Below are 26,762 nucleotides of genomic sequence, written 5' to 3'. Positions count from 1 at the left end.
GAGAGAGATGACTCTTACTCTGGGATAAATGCCATAGTTTTTACTAAATGCATTTTTCTCACACACACACACACACACACACACACACACACACACACACACACACACACACACACACACACACACACACACACACACACACACACACACACACACACACACACACACACACACACACACACATCACTCTAGGGCGAGGGTTACAATACGTAACCCACCGTTCATGCAAGAGGGCCTCTTTTCGACTTCCTGTTGAACGGAAACCTATCTCCTCCCAGGATGATAGATTTGACTCTCTATTGCCCCTGAATGGACGAGGGACGCTGCAAAGCTGGAGTGAGTAACCCAGTCTCAGTGTCCTGCCCCTCTACTCTGTCAGTACACAGCTTTTGTGGGGCTTCCATTCCCCACAAAACTGTGTTCAGGGGACATGCCAGCAGCTGTGAAGCCCAAGCTAAGAAGCTGTAGTATTCTCTGGTGGCCTACTCCGCTGCCAAAACTTTCCATAAGAAGGGAGTTTTGGCATGGGGGCTGACACAGAAAAGGGCCGATTTTCTACTGAGGTCCTTGAACGCACCGCGACACGCTCCCGTGGGGCCGTGGCTCTGTCCTAATGCCGTCTCTTTATGGTGAGAAGTGGAAATGTGGAGAGAGATGACTCTTACTCTGGGATAAATGCAATCGTTTCCACTGAATGCATTTCTCTCCATGGACCGGACCCGGAAGTGCCCGACAACGGCAAACGGAGCCATCCGCCCCAATTGAATGGCGACGTGAATGGCACCGCCTCGGCCATATCCTGGTCCCCCAAACACTCTAAGCAGAGGTGGTGGAGACCGGCGCCCGCGATCAAACCAGGGCAGGTGCATGGCCGAGCTTCCAGTAATGGTGAGTCAATTTTTCCTTCTAATCTTCTAATCTTCGTTCGTTTAACTCTTCGGTTGTCAGCTCGTCTGAAGAGAAAAAGGATAGTGGGCGGCGGGTGTAGCCGCCTTTATATACTGTGGGCTAGTGCTGGGGGGAAACGATTATTTTGAAAACGATTAATCGGGCGATTATTTGATCGATTAGTCGACTAATCTAACGATTATTTTTCTGTTGTTCAATTCATAAAAAACGTAATGTAAAAAAAACGTAATGTAACATTTTTTTTTTCACGATACTGTGTCTCAGGGGATCTTAATATTTAAGAACCTATTAATGTGTTATACCAGATTAACGGAAATAATCTCAGCTAATTGACAATACAAACCATGTTTACCAAAACAAAACACAAGTCTCATAAGAAGCATCTAAATGACCCCTGAGCGAAAAATGCTAACGGACATTGGCACAGAACTCAAGATAAAAGTACCCTTATTACTTATCGTAGCTGCACATACAATAGAGAACCGCAGTGACGCGTCCTAAAACCCGGATGTAAACTTCTTCCGGTTCCTTCGTCAAAAACGCAATGCAATTTCTCCATAGGATTTTGGAAAATAGCTCGAAATAAGGTCTGTGGTTGACACACATTTAAGAGAGAGATCACGTTTTGTTCAGCCGGATAATATCCACATGTCTCCCCTACTTTTATAATTTTTGAATCATAAATCTAGTCGCCAAAAGCGAAATGCTAACGTTATGCTATAAACGAACTACAAGCCAGTACAGCAGCAGGGTCGCACGACTTCAACGTCACGCCAACTTAAGATCGTTTCAACTGACTTGCACTGAAACTGCACTTTGAACACTTTAAATATATTAACATTTTAAACTGTATACCCCATTTATCTAGGTCCTTTTTGTTTTGTTTTATGTATACCACGTTTATCTAGGCCCTTTTTGTTTTGTTTTATGTATACATGTCACACTGTGGGAAACGATATTTCTGGATGTATAACACATGTAGAATTTTTTTACAATAAAGCTGACTTTGACTTCCGCGGGCTTGCATATTTTAACAAAGCTTTCCTTTTTAGCCACACTGAATTTAACTAGAAGTCATGGCTGTGTCAATTACCAGTCTGATATCGTTTTACAAAGATGACAAGAAGATTGGAGATAGAGGAGAGAACCACTACAAGTCAGGACACGTAAAACAGTGCAGCCTAGATGAAGGTGTGCTTACCGGTGTTGTCAGGGCTAGCATGAGGGGCAAGGTTTATAGAGTGTCGGTGAGTAGTTATAGCAAGAGTACCGTTAACCTAGAGTTCATTTATTCACATTAATTCCCATCAACAAATCCATTTTATGTGTCACATGAAATCTTTATAAGGCAAGGCAAGTTTATTTATATAGCACTTTTCAACACATGGCAATTCAAAGTGCTTTACAAAAAAATGAAAGACATTAAGAAATGGCATTTAAAACCAGTCATTAAAAAGAAAAGCTAATAAAATAAACATTAAAAGAAAAAATACATGGATAAAAGTTACAGTGCAGTTTAAGATATGAATAGTTCAATTAAAAGCAGCGGCAAAAAGAAAAGTCTTCAGTCTGGATTTAAAAGTAGTGAGAGTTGCAGCGGACCTGCAGGTTTCTGGGAGTTTGTTCCAGATATTTGGAGCATAATAACTGAATGCTGCTTTACCATGTTTAGTTCTGACTCTGGGGACAGAAAGCTGACCAGTCCCTGAAGACCTGAGAGATCTGGATGGTTCATCATTTAGCAGGAGGTCAGAAATGTAATTTGGGCCTAAACCATTCAGTGCTTTATAAACCAGCAGCAGTATTTTGAAATCTATTCTTTGACACACAGGAAGCCAGTGTAAAGACTTCAGAACAGGAGTGATGTGATCCACTTTCTTAGTGTTAGTGAGGACTCGAGCAGCGGCGTTCTGAATCAGCTGCAGCTTTTTAATAGATGTTTTAGTGAGACCTGTGAAGACACCATTGCAGTAGTCGAGTCTACTGAAGATAAAAGCATGGACAAGTTTTTCCAGATCCTACTGTGACATTAGTCTTTTAATCCTAGATATGTTCTTTAGGTGATAGTAAGCTTATTTAGTAACTGTTTTAATGTGACTGTTGAAACTCAGGTCAGAGTCCATGACTACACCTAGATTTCTGGCTTTATCTGTTGTTTTGAACATTGCAGACTGAAGCTCAACGCTAACTTTTATACGTTCTGCCTTGGCTCCAAAGACCATAACCTCAGTTTTATCTTTGTTTAATTGGAGAAAGTTCTGACACATCCAGTCATTGATGTGTTCAATGCACTTACTCAGTGTTTGAATTGGAGCATAGTCTTCTGGTGAAATGGTTACGTAAATGTGTGTGTCATCTGCATAGCTATGGTAACTTATTTTGTTGTTCTTCATTATCTGAGCCAGTGGTAGCATGTAGATGTTAAAGAGAAGAGGCCCCAAGATTACAAATATTACACACCAGAAAACACAGAAATATCCATGAAATAAACATACAGTAGGCTATAAACAATTAAAGGGATAATTGGGAAGGCATTACAAATGTAAATATATTTTAAATAATAAAACAATCCCACCACCACAGGTATCTACAAGAGAAGAGGGAATTCTCTCCACAAAATGTGAATGCCCATGTGGAGAATGGCTGCATTAGCCATCTTTGCCATCCACAATTTCAGCTGCACTGACACCCCCTGTCAGTGGAAGAAGCCAAAGGCAGCTAAACGTACGCATTCAGTGGAGGAGCTATTTCCTCCAACCAATAACTCATTCAACCTGCTGACAAGAGAGCCCACCTCCGAAGATCGTGACTGGCTGAGGGACAGACTCGGGGGCAGGTTCTCAGGAATGTCTTGGCTTCTCTCCCCCGAGCCAGAAGAGGAACACTACAGCTTGGAAACACTTACTGTTCCTGAAATTCTCAAATCTGTTGGGCATCAGGGACCTGAGGCAATTGTGGCAAGCATGGCATTGTTTGAGGAGCAACAGAGGGCAATTCAGGTGGCTACCACTGGTCAGCGAACCAACCCAAACTGGCATTTGTTCAGGAAAGGAAGGTTGACTGCCAGCAACTTTGGAGCTGTCCTGAGGTCAAAGCGTGTGACTGCTTCCCTTATTGCCAGGGTGCTAGGGCAACAACAGGCCCTTGATGGTGTTTTGTCTGTACAGTGGGGGACTATGAATGAATGTGAGGGTGTCAGGGCATTCACCACTGCAACCCAGATGCAGGTCCATGAGTCAGGTTTGTGGCTCTCCCAATCAGGAGTGTTGGGGGCATCTCCAGATGGTCTGGTAGGGTCTCCCGCTGTGCTGGAGGTAAAGTGTCCCTACGGAGCCAGGGAAATGACAATTAGTGAAGCATTGCAAATCAAGGGCTTCTGTGTCAGTAAGGAGGGAGAAACATTCAGCCTGCGTGAGGAGCATCCTTACTGGCACCAAGTGCAAGATCAGCTTCACCTCACTGCAAGAAAGAAGAAGAAATTAAGAAATTGTGAATCGTTTTTAATTTACATTTACTCACCTTTGCAATGTTGTGGTTGTTAGAGTGTTTCCTGTCAGCTCGTCTGTTGGGAAGATATAACATATTAGTTTCATGGAAGTCACACCGTCACATATAAGAGCATTAAGACATACAGTGCATAGGCTAAAACAAAACATCTAAAGATATAACCTTGCACTTTGTCTCGTGAACATTTTCACTATTTTGACATTTTTATAGATGAAAATTGAACTAAAGAAATAAATGGTAGATGAATCCATATTGAAAATAGTTGTCAGCTGCTACACTAATTATAATAGTTATATTTCTTAATTAATTAAGATAAGATATTACTGTATTGATCCCAATTTGGGAAATATTTGTGTTGCAGCAGCATAACAAGAAAAACAAAATATAAGTTATTATATATACAAAAGTATGTGAGGGATGGAATATTAAATTGAATATAAATGTAAAATGTACATGTGATTTTACGTCCAAGAGAAGCTATGGAGCAGAGAGTTCTCTGCCAGCCAGAGGTGATTTGTTATTAGTTCAATATGTCAAACTGATTTCCCTGAATACAATCTTTAGTTACATGGTGAAACGTTATGCTGCTTGTACTAATTAGACTTATCATATAAGCCACACAGGTTTTAATAGGATGTATTCATTATCTTTACTTATGTTGCGGTCTTTTCAGAAGCGCCATCTCTAAAACAGCGATACAGTCACTACCCATCATTTACATTTCACCGTGACATGGACAAAAATGTAACGTCAGCTTACCTCATGGCATGAATCCAGACTATCCTTTGGAAAACATTGGCCGGGAAATGATAGAACGAGCACCTTTCATGCAAAGACCTGTGGCTGCAACCCGGAGCAAAGCAACAAATCATTGCGTAGCTAACTAGTAGCGCTAGCTTTAGCTGACGTTAGCTAACGAAACGAACTGCCGAGTAAAATTGGAAAACACTGGTAATTAATTATTCTATAATTTGTAAAACTACGGTGTTATAAACGACAATTTCAAAAATACAGATTCTAATGGTCAGATATAGATATACAGATAGTGATACTAAAGATAGGTACTTGCGTTCAAGCAGAACACAGGGGAAAACAAATTTAGCGGGAGTGTTTACGTGTGTAGGCGTAATGACGTACAACGGCCTCGACAATTTCTGTAGTCCTATTCAGCCACTCGGTAACAACCATCGTTTTGCAGACACGTAAACTCTTCAAAAATCACCAGTGGGGTCACTGCTGATGTATCTACTGTCGTAGAACAAAACGTGATTTATCTCTTAAATGTGTGTCAACCACAGACCTTATTTCGAGCTATTTTCCAAAACCCTATGGAGAAAATGCATTGCTTTTTTGACGAAGGAACCGGAAGTGCTAAAAATGCTAACTTACTTCCGGGTTTTACGACGCGTCACTGCGGTTCTCTATATATCCGATTAAAGCTGAGGTTCCACAGATTATGTAGGTATATAGTATCATCACTGAGTGATCCGGACTCGCGACAGGGGAAGCACATACAGTCATCACTACCTATGTTGCAAATGTATTATCTTTTCAATTTACACACGGCATCTATTGCACGTCTGTCCGTCCTGGGAGAGGGATCCCTCCTCTGTTGCTCTCCCTGAGGTTTCTCCCATCTTTCCCTTTTAAACTGGGTTTTCTTTGGAAGTTTTTCCTTGTACGATGTGAGGGTCTAAGGACAGAGGGTGTCGTATTGTCATACTGATATTCTGTACAAACTGTGAAGACCACTGAGACAGATGTAACATTTGTGATATTGGGCTATATAAATAAACATTGATTGATTGATTGATCACAACACGTACCTTTACAGAGCTTCTAGGGAGATCGTCTCACCACCGTAGCTGTCAATCTGATCAAAAGACGTGTTCAATGGCATTAAAATGAGAAAAACGCGGCTGAATCGGTTACTCCATAGGTTTTTAACGTCTATGTATAAAAAAATGATTGAATTTATAATCCATAATTCCATTTTAATGTAAAAATCGGAGAGAAAATGCTAGCTGCTAATGGTAGCCACCACAGATAGAACTGCTTGTTGCTGTGGGTGACCCACGTGTGTGTAGCGACCATAGCGTAGCGACGCATCGACCCGGAAATATGTCGTCGACGATATTTTGAAGTCGACGTTGTCGACGCGTCGCTACAGCACTACTGTGGGCCTGCGCGCGCATTCAGGTAGGCTCGCCCCGATTGGCCGGCTACGTTTACGTAAACTCAGTAGGTGAAAGCACGCACCGCACGATAGAGAGTAGTACCCATAGAGTCCAGTAGAGGGCGGAGCCTGTGTGAAATATAACCAGTCAAAAGTGATGAATCTCAAGTACAGTATTTTCTGAAGATTCCACTAGTTCCACAGCATGATACTTGGCTACTTGGATACTACTTGGATACTTGGCTGTTCATTCCATGTAGACTTGGGTTATGTTCTGCAGGAAAAAAAAGTTATGTTCTACAGAAAAAGTTATGTTCTACAGAAAAGCTGATGGTCAAGAAAAGATGGGATTTGTTTGTTTTTCTTTTCCTTTTTATGTTTCTTTTCATGGCTCTGTTGTTTAAGTTATCTTGATAAGCTTTTTTTGGTTTTTCCTGTGTGGCCATGTGCGGGAGGAGGGAGGGAGGGGGGAGTCTAGTGAGTGTACTGTGATATTACAATGTAAATTAAATGGCAGTTGAAGTGGCCAGTTTTTTTTGTTTTTTTAAACCTTTATTTACATTTTTTGGAAAGTTTGTTCCTGTAGTTTAACAAAAAGTTTAACTTTGATGTGACAGCAGAATGTATTTGCTGTGTCCCCTTTCATTTCCCATGGTAATATGACTAATGTGTTTATTTATTATTTGTGGGGCAATTTAAAAGTTTTTTCCTCAATGTTTAAATATCATGTGTTGAAATACACAACTGCAGTTCAAAATAAAAAAGTTACTTGCCTATCATTTTTGTACTGTATATCTGGAGAAACTTAATTTATAAAAGGTTGTCAACTCAAAAACTTGTATCCCGAATGAGGGTAATTAAATACATACAACTTAAAATTCCTTTTAAATAATGTGGTAACAACTAATCGGAACAACTTGATTTTTTGAGTGATCAACTTAAAAAATTTATGCTACCAATTATTAAGTAAGTGGTCATTAAAAACACCTCTGATTGTGGAGGAAAAGCCTTCTCCCCTAACTCAAATAACTGTTGGTTTAAGACAATTTCATTAGAAGTTGTCATAACTCAATAAACATTGATGCAAACTGTTGCGTTGATTTTCTTTGTTGAGCCAAAGCATTTGCTTTTAGAGTGCAGACATAAGACCAGCTAAGCTCTTCTGACCTTAGCTGTCATGTGGGTATATTAATGCTGCCCATTATGGACACAAGCAATTTTCACCCATTTATTAATTATACGTTTTAAATGTGATAACACCAATGTGTTTCCCATTCCTAAACCTCCAGGGATGTACACAGTTTAATACTGGCAACTTCTAATTATGGGGGGGGGGTGTCAAGCAAAGCGGATGGTGTAGTCCCAAACGATAGCTGAGGATTATGGGTAGTGTAGTGTCTTCGGCCATCCTAAACTCCGAAAAACTATTTGTTTCTCCGAATCAAAGGGGAAAAACACATTACATTACATTGCATTTAGCTGATGCTTTTATCCAAAGCGACTTCCAATAAGTGCGTTCGACCAACAAGATACAAACTTGAAGATAACAGAATCATATAAGTACTAGGGGTGAAACGGTTCACAGAATTCACGGTTCGGTACGTACCTCGGATTGGGGGTCACAGTTCGGTACGGGTTCGGTAACAATAAAAAGCAAAAAAAAGTCCCAAATGCATAATTCCAGGTTTGTTGTTATTTATTTGTGAACAGTAGTGCACGTTTCAGTTTAAAAATAAGGAACTCTAACATTTTGAATAATTAACTGTATTACACTGTTAAAAACAAACCACAAAAAGCAAAAGCATTGTACACAATTTAAACCAATCAATGTTGTAATTAACAAGGATAAACTGATGTTTTTTAGTTGATGTGTACTGCAGATATCACTGTAAAATAATTTGACAGTGAGGGGAATACTTCCGGTTTTATTATGATCCTACACATATACTGGACATCGATTCTAAATGTACAATATACTTCTAATCAAAAAGCATTTTAATGGCCAAACTATTCTACAATTTAGGATTTTCCAGAGAGGGTTATTTGTGAATATACCAAATGCCATGCCTTATGTCACAACGACAATACAATTACCAAACTGCTATGATACTTTCAAGGACGGGAAAGGTCTCTTTGCACTGCAGTATGACGGACAGCGCAGGTCACAGACTAACATTGCTGGACATAGTAATAGCTGATACTAAATATTGTTTGAGAGTGATGTAGCAGAGTTAACGTAAGGACAACTAAGTAAATATCAGTATCAAACAGTTCATGTAGATAGAAAATTGTGCAACCCACATTTTGCTGACAAATAACTATTAACTTAATTTATAATTATTATAAATATTCATAAACCAGTAATGTTCTCACTATACTGAAGACCTTTGTAGACATAGCACATGAACTTGAATAGTAAACTAAAAAACTGAAATGTAATCTGCCATTGGAGTCTTTTTTGTCGACTACAATAACCTTGGAAATCTTATTTAATCGGATTATATCATTATCTCAAGAAACCTGAAGGTTATCAGTGCCTCCCGTTTTTTCCAGTGCAACACTGGTCTTGATCAAACAAATAAATGAGTTTGACTTTTGAGTTTTCCTGACTTGACAAAACATATCAAACATAGATTGCAAATACTGTAGATATGGGGAGGAAACCAGGAGTATAAAAGAGTCCGGAGATCCTTAGTTTCTTTCACAAAGGCAACATGGGCAAGCTACTTATCTGCGTTGGTAAGCTCATAGCGACTTTTCATACTTTGCTACTTGTGCATTGTGATTAATTTGCATTTGTACCTGAACCTGCTCCTTACCCTTCTATAATTATGTTTAATCTGTTTCAGGACTGGCTCTCCTGCTGCACGTGCAGCTAGGTAATTATAGACTTGATCCACTCAGTGTTGGTGTGATATGTCTAGATGCATTCACTGTAAAAAGGTTTCATGGTAAGATCACATTTTTCCTATGTTTCAGGATCATCCTACATCCTTTCCTGTTATTTCACTAACTGGGGACAGTATCGTCCTGGAGCAGGTAAGTATTTCCCCGCCAACATCGACCCATGTCTCTGTGACCACCTCGTCTATGCTTTCGCTGGAATGGACGGCAATGCGATCAAGACCTACGAGTGGGACGATGTGAAACTCTACGGACAGTTCCAGAACCTGAAGAACCAGTTAGTACACACACACATCCTAAATACTGTGTGACTCCAGGCCGAATCGACACACATTAATAGACATAGGCATGTATGTAGAGACTAAATGTTTTTGCTGCTTGCAGGAACAGCAACCTGAAGACTCTGCTGGCCATCGGAGGGTGGAACTTTGGCACTGCGAAGTAAGTGGAAATTAATTATTTTATTCATTATTATTCTTGCCAATAGAAACGTGTAGCGCATGTAGAACCACTCTGACTTTCTTCCTGTCTACAGGTTCACAGCTATGGTTTCCTCTGCTGCCAATCGTCAGACTTTCATCACCAGCGTGATCACGTTCCTGCGTCAGTACGAGTTTGATGGTCTGGATATTGACTGGGAGTACCCTGGCTCTCGTGGATCCCCCGCTGCAGACAAGGAGCGCTACACCGTACTGGTCCAGGTCAGTCCTATTGCTATAAATTCCTGTCTTTAGACAAATTCAGCTTGTAGGTAGCCACCATTACCGCTGTTATAGTGTATAAACGGATTGCAATTATAAAAGGCTTTGGCCAAGAAATCTGTCCAAGATATTTTATTTTATTTTTCTAATCGGGTAATATGTTGAAATATCATCCTCAAATGCCATTACAATTGAGGTTATAATCTACAAATACATATCCTTCCTTCAAAATGCAATTATTCAGCAACTGTAACTGTTTCTCCTTCACTGCTTGTTGCCCATCTTCAGGAGCTGCTGAGCGCCTTTGAGGCTGAGGGCAAGAAGACCAACCGTCCCCGTCTGATGGTGACTGCTGCTGTGTCCGCTGGAAAGGGAACCATCGAATCTGGATACCAGATTGCCGAGATTGGATCGTAAGTACACAAGCATTCACATGCAAACATTACAATTATTCTATTGAAGACAGCAATAACTGAACATTTAAACCCCATGTCTGGTTTGCCAGTGTGCTGGACTACTTCCATGTCATGACCTACGACTTCCACGGTTCTTGGGAGCACAATGTTGGAGAGAACAGCCCTCTGTTCAAGGGCCCCTCTGATCAGGGATCCATGATCTACTTCAATATGGTGAGTGAGGGCTCCTGCTGTAAGTCAATCCAAATGAAATAGCAGAACAGATTATCACACTGGCCTGTCTCTCATGTGTAGGACTATGCCATGAACTACTGGAAGAGCAATGGTGCCCCAGCTGAAAAGCTGCTGGTTGGTTTCCCCACCTACGGCCACACCTTCCGCCTGGCTGGCTCCGACACCGCTGTGGGAGCTCCCGCTAGTGGACCCGGACCTGCTGGACCTTTCACCCGTCAGGCTGGCTTCTGGGCCTACTATGAGGTTTGAACTTATTTTTCTATGCTTGATTATTTCAAGACAGGAACACATACTGTACATCTGCTCACTGATATCACAGAGAGTCGCAAGTAGCTATTGCCTAAGATCCCAGGATGTGTTTTTATTACATGTGCCAAGTGCTAGGACTGTTTTAGGCACTAAAGGCCCTGACACACCAAGCAGTCACCAGAGGACTAGCCGACGCTGAAGTCGGCTGTTGCCTGGCCGTGTTCTCCTGCGTTTTGGCCATGTGTCGCACGGGAACACACCGCACCGACTTCAGTGCGTGAGTGGCAATAACTCTCCTTACCAGCAGGCGGCGGTAGTGTGTATTCGTCATGAAGAGGCAACAACCGGAAGACAGAGAAGAAGAAGAGTATCTTTTCTCCGTAATATCATACAGAGCTAGCCTCTCCTGGATCAAGGTCATGAGCAGGTCTTCGTTTGCATCATTCCAGATCGCCATGATGAGATGAAAATGAATAGCAGTCTGTGTGTGCCTTCTTAAATCGTTTGTTTACGTCCCTCACTTCCGCTTCGCTTCTCATGCACTGATTCACTAGCTGAACAGCCAATCAGAGTGATTATTTGGTCTGGCAGTCCAAATAAGGCGTGTCACGGTCGACGGTGCGGGACACACCAACCTGACTACGGCGCCGCGAATGCCCGACAGCCTCTGACAGCCTCTGACTCCCAAAATCGGGTTGGTGTGTCAGGGCCTTAAAGCCTTTATGTGCGCAGCTCCTCTAGCTTGGAAATACATATTCATCTGCAAAACATTTTGAAAATGAGCATTTTGGTTCCCCTGCATCATTTTAAAGCACAGCTGGATGAAATTATATTTGATACTCCTGGTACCTGTCATTGTGTATAGGTTTGTAAATTGTACCCCTGTCATTATGTTGTATGTGTCCTTTTGTTTTCTGTTGTAATTCTGTTACATGTGTAACCAATGTGCGGCAGGTCTCTTTTTTACCTGGATAAATACAGGCTAAAAACAAACAAACAATATTGTGTTTTCTAGATGCCTAACTTTAAACCACCCTCTCCCATCAGATCTGCACTTTCCTGAAGCAAGGAGCCACTCTGGCTTGGGACAGCATCCAGGAGGTGCCATATGCCTTCAAACAGGGAACTTGGGTTGGATATGACAATGTTAAGAGCTTCCAGGCTAAGGTATGAGGTTGTATTTTTCACGATTTAAATTCCTGTCACAAGCCTTTTTGTTAAGGTTATTTAACATTTGGTTATACCTGTCATCCGCTTTATAGATTCAGTGGTTGAAGCAGAGCGGTTTTGGTGGAGCCATGGTGTGGAGTTTGGATCTGGATGACTTCAGTGGCACTTTCTGCGGCGAGGGAAAATACCCCCTGATCAACACCATCAAGAGCGGACTGGGAACTGGAGCTTGTATGCATACAAAACACACCTTGATAAAAAACCTTTTTTGGTTGTTTACATACTTTTAATTATTGTATTTCTCTCCCCAGCCTGCACATCTCGTACTGAGCCCCTGGCTCCAGTCCATCCAGCCCATCCCACCAATGTTCCAGTCCATCCCTCCGCTGTTGTGCCTGGCGGTGGTGGCAGCAGCAGTGGTGGCAGCAGCACTAGCTTTTGCGCTGGAAAGTCTAACGGACTCTACCCTAACCCAACCAACAAGAACCACTTCTATGAGTGCAGCCAGGGAATAACCTACGACCAGCACTGTGCTACAAGCCTGGTCTTCGACACCAGCTGCAAGTGCTGCAACTGGGCTTAAACTACCCATGGTTGAACTTCAAACTGGTTGTTTTAGTAGCTGGGTCAACTATCATGTAACATAAATGTAATGTATTAATGTAATGTAATGTAATAAAACCACCCACATGAGGCCAATTCAAGATGATCTCTGTAACACCTGTTACTGATGTAACCAAAAATAAAAATCACATTTAAAGCAACTTTAGATATCTGAATCTTTTGTGTGTGTCCTGTTCGTTTTTAGTCAGTCAATTCATTACATCAAAAATCACAGAATGAAAATAAATGTATTGATGCAGAATAACTGTGATCATCAAGCATGAGCAACAGAAATGTTTCTTCCAACATGATGCAACAATCTATTAACTGCAACATTGCACAGAGCAGAACAGCAAGAACATGGAGTGTGTGTATAATAAGTCAAGACGAACATGACTGTAAAATAACAGTGACAGCACTAGCAGCTTCCTTCAGTACATTACAACAATTCCGCAACATTTGTTAGTGAACATACATAATTCCCATGCCAATGTGATGACAAATTAAGACATTCTGTAGAGGCAGGAACATTCCGGGTCTAACATTCACATTTGCTTATTGTTTATTATTTTCTGAGTAGTGTTCTCCAGATGAATGTCAAGATAAGGATGCCATTCCTCAGAGGGAGCACACAAAGACTTCAGACACTGTGGGAAGAATGGCACAATAAGGAGAAAAGAAGAAAAAAAGTACATCTCATTAAAATCCCTGCTTTAAATGCTTCCTGTATAGACAACATGCACACCTTGCAGGGGTTTCTTACAGCGACAGCAGGGACCCAGAGAAGCATGAACGCATTCATGCACCATCCAAGATCCAAACCCCAGTCTGGAAACTGGACATTTCCATATGATGGGGGCACATAGGCTATGAAAGACCAGACCAAGATTACCTAAACATAAAGGTATTGGTAAATACAACATCCAATCCTTTTCGTTAAAGGCATCCTGAGCCTATAGCCCGAAATCGATGAGTAAATGCCCACATTTCAGATTTAATATCAACTGACAGAAATAGCAACTATTAAGATAAGAGATAAGATAAGAGATAAGATCTTTAATTTGTCATTGTACAAGTACAACAACATTTAAATGTGAACTCAAGGTGCCAATGCGCAACAACAAGACAATATAAAAACAAGGAATGGGACTTAAATAGACATGATAGGGAATATGTACATAAATAAATAATAAATTAAATTGCACGATTCCCCTCGTATTGCACGGAAGACATGATAACTTAAATATTAGCAGCGTTAAGTGCACATATGGCCCTGGGAAAGAAACTAAACTTGAGTATGTTTGTCCGGGAAGACATGGTACAGAAGCAGAAAAATGGTAACAAGGATGCATGGACTGATGAAGAACCAACATGCATGCTCTCCACCAAAGCCACACACACACACACACACACACACACACACACACACACACACACACACACACACACACACACACACACACACACACACACACACACACACACACACACACACACACACACACACACACACACACACACACACACACACACACACACACACACACACACACACACGCACGCACGCACGCACGCACGCACACACACACACACACACACACACACACACACACACACACACACACAGTTAGCAAGGATAATATATCTGACAGAATTCATATATCCACTGCCAGTAGATCTGGTGTATCCTTGTGACACATGGCAGGCCCAAGAGGAAGACAGTGACACATGTCCCAATAGTCAATGAGGTACGTTTGGATTTGAAGTTTTCACGGAAAGCATCCGACAGGCAGGTGGTGAGCACCTCTAAAAGACAAGAAGAGAGGTGAGAATTCATGAGCCAATTAAACAGTTACAGTGATTTGTTGATATGACATAGATACAGTGTGTAGAAAAAGGGGCTTTGGGTACGAGGTATGATAGCAAAGCCACTGGTAAATGACAATCTCACATGTCCCCTAATGTCCCAATCTCACATTGGGACATTATCCTTGCTAACTAACTAAACATGTAAACTGAGAGTCCAGGCCAACTATGATGAACATAAAAAAAAACAAGATGGACCAAAGAGGGAAGTTTAGCCAAGGTGTCTGGAAATACAATGAATGCCAGGCCAAATCCTGTACAACAATAGAGCACTTTCAGAAAAGAACATCATAGCAGATTTTTGACATCTTGTCTCAATCAGTCAGTTATATGAAAGATGCCGACCTTCCTTCACCACTGCTGCAACAGGCTTTCCGTAGATGTGGGCCATATGACCCAAAATTGAGAAAATGTCAAAGCCTGCAAATACACTCGTAGCTGTAACAGAAAATTACAATAGTCACTCCAAATTTAGAGACAGCTTACAGAATTTCTCACACTGTATATCAAAGGTGCCACTCAAGGCGTTTTATACACCTTAAATCTTGCTACAGAAAATGGAAGCTGTAGATGACTCTCTCAGAGGACTCAATGGTCCAACTGTAAACTGACATAGTGTACTATGCACAGCACTATACATGGTATTGTTATGTCTTAAATAAACTCTGACAATATCCTTCAGCTTTGAAATAGTGCTTCAAATGTATTTTCCTACCATGGTTTAAGAGGGTTACAACAACTGAGTCCAAGAACATGTTGTTGTGGAAGTTGCTATAAGAAGCAAGAGTCACAATTCCACCCATACCAATTGAAAGGGAAAAAAAGTCTGAGTTGCTGCATCCTTCCAGACCTGAAACACACCAACATGACTTAAGAGAGTGATATAAGACATCCTTTGTAGGACAACTCAACTCTTCTTAGCCATGCTACCGGCATGACTGAAGGAATGGCAATATTTGCAGACAGAAATATTTCAACACAAATTGGGCAGATTGCCTTAAAAAAGTGTACAGACATGCATGTTTCCCAGATGATGGGGTTAGGGTAAGGTTTGGGTTAGGCTTGAACTTTGTATCTAGCACCAATCTAATCTGTGGTATTACAAAAAAGTATTTGATCACAAAACAAGTTTTCATCTAGCACCATCATCAGTTCACAATGTATATTTTCCAATATTCACCATCAAACCTAATGACATTGCCATAACCCTTAGCTTTTTGTTGAGAGCTAATTAGTGCATTTCAGTATGTAAAAGTGCTAACCTAAGATAATTAACATTCAACCATTATACTGTACCTGCTGAACATCAGTATGTTAGCATTGTCACGTATGCACCTACCTGTGCTTCTGTCAGTTTAGTCAAATTGTTTTGGGAACCAACTCTATCCCGTCTCTGGCTCCCTCTAGTGTCGCACCTCTGATCAGCAAGATCAACACATGGGGAAACGTAGCTGTAAAATAAACTACCTGGATAGACAAAATACATGATTTCATATTCTGAACGTGTGATCTCATGATATAGTTATGCAACTGCCTTTATTTATAAGATATTTAAAAGTGCAAAGTTAACCATTGCATGTACATTGTTGTTTTGTATGTACGGGGTGAGTGGATATTCAGATAATGTGGATAAGGACTTGGGGTGGATGTTGTCTTACTTTGCCAGATGACTTGATGCCTCTGATGAGCACTGCAGCACTGTTTCATCCAGGCCGCTGGATCTCTGCAGGACCACACGGCCGAGGAGGAGAGACATCTGAGCATTCAGCCACAGCATTTATGATAAGTGGGCGAATTTGTGTTTGTAGTGTGTAATCCTTACTCCTAGTACTGCTCACTTGGGCTCTGCATGGGAACTGTGATTGTGTCAGATGAAGGACAGGTAGTGTTCTCCTGAGTCCAGTTGGTCACTAAAACGCCACTTACATTACAGTACACTAGAGAAGTAAAAGAAAAAAGACCAAATAAGTGAGAATTTACAAGCATTACTTAAGCTTTGGTCTGAGGTGTAAAGTGCACAAGAACAAGTTCATTTCAACATAAACGCAGGTTTGATCCTCAACTCCTTAAAATATGGAAATAATAAAAGCACCTATAGGCGTGGTGCTGCAGTTACTGTCAGGCAGACTGAGGCAGTTGGACCACGGCAGAGGAAACTGGAAGGAGGCGAACATGTAGTACAGGCTGTAGACGATGATGAGGTTGTAGTAAATTGACATAAACATGGTTACTAAAATCACGGAAAGGCCAACACCTGGAGAAGATAACAGACTATAATGCTGGACTATACACTTTAATAAGTTATTTGGAAAGATGTTTTACTTCTTATCCCCACTGAGCACCTACAACAATCATTATTTTCTTTTAGGCAGAAGAAGACCGAAAAGCCACTATTGAAAATCTTCTTTTTCATTATTATTACATTATTAAAACAAATAACTGAAGGTTGCAGTCTTTAACATATCTACTGTTAGGCTTACCCTGCATTATCGGCACTGCTCTCCAACTGTTAACTGGACCCTGGCTGCAGAACTGACCAATTGCATTTTCCAAGAAGAAAAGAGAAATTACACATAAAACCAACATCAGGAAATAGGGAATGAGAAAGGCACCTGCTCACAGGCATGACAGCATGTTTTAGTGATGATGACAGTACTTACAACACTGGCATCATTTTTGTTGTTGTAAATAATTACCGCCCCCTTGTTTATAGGTTAAATATGGAAATCTCCAGATATTTCCCAGGCCAACAGCGAAGCCTATCATGGAGAGCATGTACTCTGTTGGTCCAGTTTCCACGCTCAGGATTCTCATCACCTTCATCCATACGAGAGTCCCGCTCAAAGCACAATATTACAAAATATATATATTGTTTTTATGCTACAGTATATATTAACTTAATATTAAAAATAAGATATACAATGCCATCATAAACACACATATCGGACCCCTAATTTCAGACGTATGGACTTGTTTTCTCAGGGAAGCATACATTATGGGGTTAATACCAACATTAACAAAGACTCAGTTCCAATAATATAAAGTAAATAAAAACACCTATACTTCTTGTAGAAATGTATGCTGGTATAAAGGCCAATAACTGGTATGCAAACATCATGGAATATAGGACTATACAGTCATTACAATCTCCCTGACCCTGAGTCATACTTATACTTTTATACCAAAACATGCTGGATGATAAAATATAAACGGAACTTGCACTGCAACTCTATAGAGATGTGTCCTACTTGACCAGTGCAAAATGACACTCCTGCATTGATTCATCAGTTCATAAAGTCACATTGCATGGAAGCTATTGAAAAGTGATGAAACTTTTCAATAAAGAGATTTTTTCATTAAGAATATGCACTAAAATCCAATAAAAAAGAGGTGTTCCACACATGTCCAATATGGTATTACAAGTTAGCATTGCTGGGGAGTAATTACTGTAGGTCATATGGCATGGAAGCTATTGTAAAAACTAAAATGTAATTTGTTTCCTTAGTTAATTTGCAACAGTTATGCTAGATATGTATTCATTTGTTAAAAGTCCTACCTGGTCAGTGGTCAGTAAGAATAGCAGGGTCCTTGGAAATGTTGGAGCAATATTTCCACATTTTCATCTGCTTTTGATGGTTTCAAGTCACAGCGACCAACATGAATTCCTGCCAATGGTTTCTGCTTTTTACGCAGGTAAACCTGTCTACACTGTAGGGAGGCTGTGACTTAGTGGGTTTATTTATATTAGTACGCTGATCATCAAATCAGAGGATAGCAAGTTTGAATCCCACTGCAGTCAGCATGTTGTTGTGTCCCTGGGCAAGACACTTCACCCCAAATTGCTCCTGTGGGGATTGCCCACAGTATTGAGTATGTAAGTCGCTTTGGATAAAAGCGTCTAACAAGTGACATGTAATGTAATGTAATGAGACCTGTTAAGTCAAAAATAAATTATCACTCCAACAGCCATCTTACCTCCGATTTTAAAGAAACAGCTCACCCTTTAGAAATTCTATACTGCTCAATATTCAACTTCTTATATACAGTAGCTTGGATGCATTGTAAATCCCTTTAAATGCCCACTGTATTGAGTGTATGTAAGTCGCTTTGGGTAAAAGCATAACAAGTGACATGTGATGTAATAAATATTCTACATTAACTTTAGTTAAAGTAAGCCAATGTTTTTTTTGCACTTCTAAGTAATATATTAGGCTATGAATACACACATTTACCATCCAGTAACATGTAAACCATGATTGTCTCTTCTCTCTTACCATCACTGCAGTAACTCATATGACAAATAAGCTTGTTGAATGACAGCTGCTCGGTTTGTTAAGTTGCATCAGTCAGCCGCATCATTTCTAAAACACACACACACACACACACACACACACACACACACACACACACACACACACACACACACACACACACACACACACACGCGCGCGCGCGCGCGCACACACACACACACACACACACACACACACACACACACACACACACACACACACACACACACACACACACACACACACACACACACACACACACACACACACACACACACACACACATAGGCGTAGTCATTTTGTCACCAGACTGAGCTCCATGTATGTTCTCTACACCCCACGGTGTGCTCTAATTGCTTCATTAAGGACCCTAGGCTTAATCAAATACTATTTTTACTGGTGACACATGCTGAGAAGTGAAGTTGTTAATATTAGCTGTTTTATGAAATACTGGATGTCTCTCTCTCTCGGTTTCCCTCTCACATGCACATTAGATATCGGGATCATCTGGTTTTACAGATTAACTGAAACTGCTCATGAGCAGCAAATAATGATGTTTATGCTCCATTTGTTAATGCATTGGCCTATAGTAGAAGGCCAAATTCCAGTCTACTCTCGCTGTCCAGAGTATAAGCACTTCAAGAACACCCCAAGCCGTGTCTCCATTCAATTGGAGGCTAAACCTTCCCTAAATGATCAGTCCCTTAAACTACTAACACTGATGGTCCCTAAATGTCTCACACATACTGCTACAATACATATTGTCCATCAACTCCTGTAGAAAAGGCAATGATTTCATACACAACAAATACATTTACTGATCAGATAGCTCATAAGAAGGTAGCACTATCAAAGCACTAACTATGTTTTGAATTCTGTCAGAACGAGAGGCTGGTAGAAACTGTGGCAGGAACTAATGTGCGAGGCACGTAGCTAATGTTACTTACAACTAAAGTGCTGGTTTAACAACAACTTGTCTGACAAGTTGCATCCTCATTGCGAATTAGTGTCTCAAGCTCAACATATGCTGCTTCTAAACCTGTGTCTCGTGCTGTGTGCCTCGGGCTTCAGCCGGCTGGATGTATAAGCAGGATGTATGCATTTTTTCACATTTACAATATATGTAGAGTCTATGGTTTGCATGGTAGCAGTAGTTCTTTAAAGGTTATGGTTAGTAAATCCACAGATTCTTTATGAGGTAAGTATGATTTAGATTGTGGTTGTTTGTTCGCGCCTTTTGTCATAAACGTTGTGTTTGCACTTACTTGTATGTACATAATAAATGCACATTATTCGTTGTAATATCGGTAAACTCTAAGAAAATTGGAGTAACCTACATTTCAATTATGTAATGGTAGCATTTTAGCCCAGCATTGTTACATCTTGATTTTCTGTAGCCTACTAAGCTATTTGTTATTGTAGGTCGCATCAACATTCATGAGAACCTGCTATAAACATCCAGCCCTATATATCTCCTGTGCTGTGTGTTATTGTTATAGGTGCATAGATTGCATAGACGTTGAAGCAGCTTGACCTCATAGATGAAGAAAAACATTTTTATTTAAGAATATTGGAGGTGACATTTTTTTTTTAGTTACCTGACGTGGCAAGAGAGGCACGACAGTCTTTACGAACAAAACATTATACATCTTGATTGAATGCCCCATTGAGCAATAATATTGTTTTATACATTGAATCATATTATTTATTTTAACATGAAAGCATGTTTTTTTCTTTTTTAGTTAGCTTTCAGCTGTTTTACACTTGGTGCCTTTGGTCATTGGTCACTTTCTAATGGCTCTGCTCCATTTACAGTGAACACATGACCTCACATAAGCGTGATGCATGCTACCTGCTCCAGAAATCAAATCTGTGAATCATTTGTCACTCTCTGCCTCCTTGAGTTCATAAATCACTTAATTAACTCTAACTTACATAATAAAGTGTTCACAGATTACACGTATGCACAAAAAGAAAGACTCTGACACACAAACCACACATCAGAGCCATGAGCTCGAGATTACATTCACATTTGCTTCTGGTTCGGTTTTATGGCTCATCCTGAGGCGGATGCGTTGCTCGGAGTAGCGCTCTCCTCGATGGATGTCCAGGTAGGGATGCCACTCGTCAGCTGGAGAGCACAATGACTTCAGACGCTGTGGAAACACGTTAGCATCATTTCAACCTTTCATGTAAAAAATATCTCATGCTGTGCAAAATGCCATGCTTTGGACATTTTGCAAAAGGCATCATTGGTATCTTTGTCCGATTTTTCGGCATTCTTTTCCGGTTAGCACACATACACACCTTCCAAGGGCTTCCCTCTGCTTTCATCAGTTTATATACAGCGACGATAGGAACCAAGAGGAGGATAAATACAGTCATGCACCAGCCCACAGCCAAACCCCACTCTGGGAACTGGACTCCACTATAGGAGGGTGACTCGAGTGACACCAAGGACCAGATCAGGATCACCTATAGACAACAAAGGCAGCTGGTTTCAAACATTACACCAGATCAGAATGTAATTGATTTACTGTTTGTTTGTGAGAAGGTCAAATCAAAGTTTCTATTCAGACATGAGGAAGTTTTATTTATTTAATTATTTACAAATAAACAGAGAGTAATGTGAGACCTTTTTCCATTTCTCTAGATAGCTTTTAAGGCCTGAGTCAAGCAGATGCTTCCAGAAATACGGTTAATCAAATATTATTGCATCAGCTGCATGTTGTACTCACCACTATAAGGCAGGGGGTAATGAAGAACCAACATGCTCTCCACCACAGCCAGAAAAGGAAACTCTTCTTTCCAATCATCATTTCAATGTCTTTAATGAAACGATTTCCCCCTGTAATGAATGAGAAGAAGACAAACCTGTACACAGCTGGAATCTCTGTCACCTTTATGTGCACATACCTCCAATTGTCACATTTACCATAGATGTAGCAGACACCAATGATCTCCAAGAGAGCCAAAACTAGCAGCACCCAGCCAGCAACAAACCCATCGATTAGGGTCACCCAGTATATTCCTGCCTATCACACACACACACACACACACACACACACACACACACACACACACACACACACACACACACACACACACACACACACACACACACACACACACACACACACACACACACACACACACACACACACACACACACACACACACACACACACACACACACACACACACACACACACACACACACACACACACACACACACACACACACACACACACACACACACACACACACACACACACACACAGGTGAGTAGGTCAACTAGATGTCGTAAGACAGCTCTAAAATAAAATGACACTCAGACTTACCCTTGTGACACATGGCAGGCCCAGCAGGTAGAGAACAGAAGATATCGCTACGGTCAATAATGCTCTTTTGGACTTGAAGATTTGAGGAAAGGCATCAAGCAGGCAGGTTGTGATCACCTCTAAAATAAAGAACATTTTATTGAGAATGCATCAGTGTATTGCAGTAGCAGTCGTCTAATGTTAAGCAAGTTTAAATGATAACTAAATAGCCCACCTATTCCTGCAAACTGAGAGTCCAGACCAACAGTCAAAAGCATGAAGAAGAACAAAATTGACCACAGAGGGGAAATGGGAAGCTTAGACAAAGCATCTGGATATGCAATAAATGCCAGTCCAAATTCTGCACGGACACAAAGAAACAAAACATCAGGGGCCACTTAAATGTTTTCCATTAGTGTTGTATTAATTGTCGTTGAAGCATTGTGCTTGTCTGACCTGCCTTGACCACTTTTTCAATAGGCACTTGTTGGAAGTGAGCCATGTGACCCAAGATTGAAAATATGGCAAAGCCTGCAAGCACACTGGTACCTAGGAAAAGATGAAAATAGATCAATAAATACAATATTTTCTAACCTTTTTATAGATAAACACTACTATAGCAGGGCTCCCACCAGCATTAGTAAGTGTCACAACAAATGCATCTTTGAACATATTGTTGTGGAAGGTGTTATAGGAGGCAAGAGTCATGACTCCACCCCAGCCAATCGAGAGAGAGTAGAAGGTCTGAGTTGCTGCATCTTTCCAGACCTAAAAAAGACATACTTTAATCAAAAGAAGTAGATATCTGTAGTTAAAAGCAGTGAAAATGGTCAAAGTTGGGTTCTTACCTGTGCTTCTGTCAATTTAGTCAAATTGGATTGGGAACCAATGTAGAACTCTATCCCATCTCTGGCTCCCTCTAGTGTCACACCTCTGATCAGCAGGATCAGAATCACCACGTAAGGAAACGTGGCTGTGAAATAAACCACCTGGAGAGAAGCATACAGTAAAAATTGTAAATAAGTAATTTATTACGTAACATTTTCTTGCAATGCCACTAGGGGTTTCATGTATAACTTGTTAAACCTATTACTTGTCATGTTGCAATTAGCATAACCTTTTTGTCTCTGTCAGTAGCATGCACTCACACTTGTAATCTCAAAATAAGTTTATCTAATGGATGCATGCAAATATGTAAACAAATATGAATAGTTTGACATTTTGGATAATAATATATATTATGTAGAGAGTTAAGAAGAGAAGAGTGAAACCATCTGCGTTTGAAATGTGTAGCTTTAGCCAGCAGCTGCTTAGCTTAGCATTTAAAGGCTGGAAAATAGGGATATAGCTAGTCTGGCTCTTTCCTAAATTCGAGAAATCCAGCTACCTTTAAATTCACTAATTAACAACTTTTGCTTGCATTGCAGTAAAACCCTGAAAGGACATTAGACAGTTTGATATATGCACTGGCCCTGATGTTGGTCTGTGGATAAGGTATTGGTATTAGGTAGATGTTGTTGTCTTACTTTGCCAGATGACTTGATGCCTCTGATGAGTGCTGCAGCAACAATCAAGGAGCTCAGCAGCAGACAGAGAGCCAAATGCCAAACTACTGGTCCTGTTTCATCCAGGCCGCTGGATCTCTGCAGGGCCACACGGCTGAGGAGGAGAGACTGTTCAGCCACAGCATTTATGATAAGTGTGTGAATTTGTGTTTGTTGCAAAAATGTGTAATCCTTACTCCCAGTACTGCTCACTTGGGCTCTGCATGGGAACTGTGATTGTGTCAGATGAAAGACAGGTGGTGTTCTCCTGAGTCAAGTTGGTCACTAAAACACCACTTACATTGCAGTACACTAGAAAAGTAAAAAAACAAAAGATCAAAGTGAGCATTTACAAGCATTACTTAACCTTTGATCTGAAATGTAGATTGCTCAAGAAAAAAAAAACTTTAATATAGTTTGTATTTTCAATCTTACGTCTATCATACTGTCATTATTATTGTTTCGATTCCTTGACTCATCCATTTTTTGTAAGTACCTTGAGGCGTGGTGCTGCAGTTACTGTCAGGCAGACTGAGGCAGCTGGACCACGGCAGAGGAAACTGGAAGGAGGCGAACATGTAGTACAGGCTGTAGGCGATGATGACGTTGTAGTAAATTGATACTATTAGAGTCACCATAACCATGCCAACGCCAACACCTGGAGCGCAAAAGAGAGAGAGGAGGATATATCAAATGGATCAAATCAATGACTATTTTAAATTGTGAAAAGTTAACAATAAATACATTGCATGATTATCAATGAATTAAGCACAAATAAATGAAGGCATACAAGTCAAAAGTTGGGGGGAACAATTCCAACAGCAAACAAAGATCACGACTTTTCTTGCTAACTCATTAGGCGTGTGGTGCAGTGGGTTGTGCGTTGGTGTTCGGATCGGGGGGTTGCATGTTCAAATCCCACTGCAGTCAGCATGTCGTTGTGCCCACATTATTGAGTATGTAAGTTGCTTTGGATAAAAGCGTCTAACTAGTAATGTAATCAGGCAGCACCATAGATCTGATAGCCCTAAGGTATCAGCTTTATTCCAAAGTAAATTATCTTTTCTTGAGAGCTGTAGAAAAGCCTTGGTTTTTCAATACATTCCTGAACGCTTTTGTATTCCTGAACGCTTTTGTATTTTTCCAATTGTGTGGGGAAATACAGTTTTGTTGTATGCTCAGTAAGGCCTTGTGTCCCCATACTTAGCATCTTTTTCTGAACGCCAGCGTCTTTTTATATTGTTTTTAATGAGGAGAAATCAAATGCCTTCACCTGTTTTAACAATTATACATGCACTTGACCAGTACGTTTTCTTGTTAGACTTTAATGCAGCTCGTACCCTTTTGGTCTGAACAAATTGAATTAATTGACCTTAAAGGGTTTACGTCTTAAAACCAAACAACCAAAAACTCCTCTGAGATCAAAAGTCATTAAAAACAAAAGACAAATGATTGTCCACAGTTGACCATTAGCCTCATAAAACTCCTCATGCTTGACATCTTTACATTCAGATTCACCTGATTGATCTTTAACTCTAATGGTCGTCTTACCCTGCAGGATAGGTACTGATCTCCATATGTTGATTGGACCTTGGCTGCAAAACTGCCCGAAGGCACTTTCCAGGAAGAACAGAGGAATCCCAGTCACCACCAACATCACAAAGTAGGGGATAAGAAAGGCACCTGCCCAAAGTGAGGGATTGGAAACAATGTCAATAGTAGTGATTGACAGTAGTGATTGACATCACACAGCAAGTACTTACCCCCTCCATTCTTGTAGACCAAATACGGAAATCTCCAGATATTTCCAAGTCCAACAGCATAGCCGATCGTAGAGAGCATGTACTCCCTCTTGCTGGCCCAGTTCCCACGCTCAGTATTTTCATCCCCATTATCCACATGTGGATCCTGATCATTGAAAAGTTTCCAGTGGTAGAATTTGTAAGAAGTAACATATATAAAATACAACTGCAGTCAGTGAATGTTCATTTAAGGGTGATGAAATACACAGTTCTGCAACGCTTCATGATTATATTTAACAAAAATAAATAGGACACAAAGACATAGTTCATCACTGCAGCAGATTTCACTTTGATCATATTTACTTATGTAGTAAGTAATTTATTAATGTATAAACAATGAAATACATTATTCTTTTCAATCAATTATTTTATTCATTTAAGTCTTTCATGCAGAAATTGGTTACATTATCAGTTTAAGACAATTCCACTTTAGTAGTCAATTAAATAAACCCATTATATATTTACTGATATCTTGTTTAACCTTCTGTTGCAACAGGTCATACAAAATCTACATGTAAAAACCGGTATGTATTTTTTAAAATTTAAATACCAAATGAAACAAAAAATCTAAAATGTAAATTTTTAGAAATACAGGAGAGTAACCTGTACCCAAGACCTATTTTGTGGTAAATGGTAAGAGTCTGACCTTACCTGGTTGACAACAGCAGGATTTCTGAATATTAAATTCTTGAAACTGTTCCATCTGTATTCCCTCATGTCCTCCTTTCACCTTAAAGGTCTGTATACAACATTAAAATCCCTCAGGTAGGTCTGTTTTAAAGTCACCCCTCCCCCATTGGACAGACAAAGGAGTGATGTTTTCCAACCAATCACCTGCCTACCATCCATCCCCTCACAACATTGCTGAGCTGGTTTGTGCAATAATTCTTATCAAGCTTGACACAAGATGTTATGCACATTAGTAGTTTCCTTCATGATAACATTAGTGACTCACCTACCCTTACTATAAGTGTGATAACTGGTTGATTTCTGTATCATACTAGTATTTCTTCTACATTCAGGGTTCGTACGGGTGCTTGAAATCCTTGAAAATGCTTGAAATTTGAC

At 40.4% G+C, this 26,762-nt stretch overlaps 2 protein-coding genes and 1 pseudogene across 3 annotated transcripts; 1 reads left to right on the top strand and 2 right to left on the bottom strand.

The window, feature by feature from the left end:
• Window positions 1-725: 725 nt before the first annotated feature.
• On the top strand, window positions 726-12,997 carry LOC117447184 (acidic mammalian chitinase-like). 2 transcript variants are annotated; one of them, XM_034083858.2, is made up of 11 exons: window positions 726-888; window positions 9,442-9,471; window positions 9,572-9,773; window positions 9,881-9,937; window positions 10,032-10,197; window positions 10,486-10,610; window positions 10,703-10,826; window positions 10,908-11,090; window positions 12,144-12,263; window positions 12,359-12,497; window positions 12,578-12,997. In XM_034083858.2, exons 3-11 carry the CDS (start codon window positions 9,697-9,699, stop codon window positions 12,847-12,849), a joined length of 1,263 nt encoding a protein of 420 aa, XP_033939749.1. In that variant the 5' UTR covers window positions 726-888; window positions 9,442-9,471; window positions 9,572-9,696; the 3' UTR covers window positions 12,850-12,997. The 2 variants fall into 2 exon arrangements, with proteins under 2 accessions (XP_033939749.1, XP_033939748.1); XM_034083857.1 differs by lacking the exon at window positions 726-888 and adding an exon at window positions 9,299-9,331.
• A 490-nt stretch (window positions 12,998-13,487) lies between these two features.
• Window positions 13,488-19,348, bottom strand: LOC117446145 (sodium- and chloride-dependent neutral and basic amino acid transporter B(0+)-like; annotated as a pseudogene).
• A 1,288-nt stretch (window positions 19,349-20,636) lies between these two features.
• On the bottom strand, window positions 20,637-26,431 carry LOC117447120 (sodium- and chloride-dependent neutral and basic amino acid transporter B(0+)-like). The gene is made up of 15 exons (XM_034083744.2): window positions 26,346-26,431; window positions 25,656-25,800; window positions 25,444-25,575; window positions 24,389-24,550; window positions 24,090-24,204; window positions 23,875-24,007; window positions 23,197-23,337; window positions 22,981-23,116; window positions 22,805-22,897; window positions 22,584-22,709; window positions 22,370-22,488; window positions 21,963-22,062; window positions 21,766-21,875; window positions 21,335-21,502; window positions 20,637-21,183 (listed from the first exon to the last, which is right to left on the bottom strand). The coding sequence occupies exons 1-15, from the start codon at window positions 26,409-26,411 to the stop codon at window positions 21,028-21,030; spliced, it is 1,902 nt and encodes a 633-aa protein (XP_033939635.1). The 5' UTR covers window positions 26,412-26,431; the 3' UTR covers window positions 20,637-21,027.
• Between the last annotated feature and the right edge of the window lie 331 nt (window positions 26,432-26,762).

This window comes from Pseudochaenichthys georgianus, chromosome 5, assembly GCF_902827115.2.
Source record: "Pseudochaenichthys georgianus chromosome 5, fPseGeo1.2, whole genome shotgun sequence".
NCBI lineage: Eukaryota > Metazoa > Chordata > Actinopteri > Perciformes > Channichthyidae > Pseudochaenichthys > Pseudochaenichthys georgianus.
The sequence above is the reverse complement of the archived record's forward strand: the minus strand, read 5'-3'. Positions and strand labels throughout refer to the sequence as shown.

Bases quoted from the DNA above. Each gene is read 5' to 3' on its own strand.
- LOC117447120 (XM_034083744.2), bottom strand. From the start codon at position 26,411: ATGAGGGAATACAGATGGAACAGTTTCAAGAATTTAATATTCAGAAAT. The intron at 25,576-25,655 runs GTAAGTACTTGC...CACTTTGGGCAG, and splicing joins GGTCTACAAGAATGGAGGGG to GTGCCTTTCTTATCCCCTAC. The intron at 22,063-22,369 runs GTAAGTCTGAGT...TGTGTGTGATAG, and splicing joins GCCTGCCATGTGTCACAAGG to GCAGGAATATACTGGGTGAC.
- LOC117447184 (XM_034083857.1), top strand. From the start codon at position 9,307: ATGGGCAAGCTACTTATCTGCGTTG. The intron at 9,332-9,441 runs GTAAGCTCATAG...AATCTGTTTCAG, and splicing joins CAAGCTACTTATCTGCGTTG to GACTGGCTCTCCTGCTGCAC. The intron at 10,198-10,485 runs GTCAGTCCTATT...GCCCATCTTCAG, and splicing joins GCTACACCGTACTGGTCCAG to GAGCTGCTGAGCGCCTTTGA.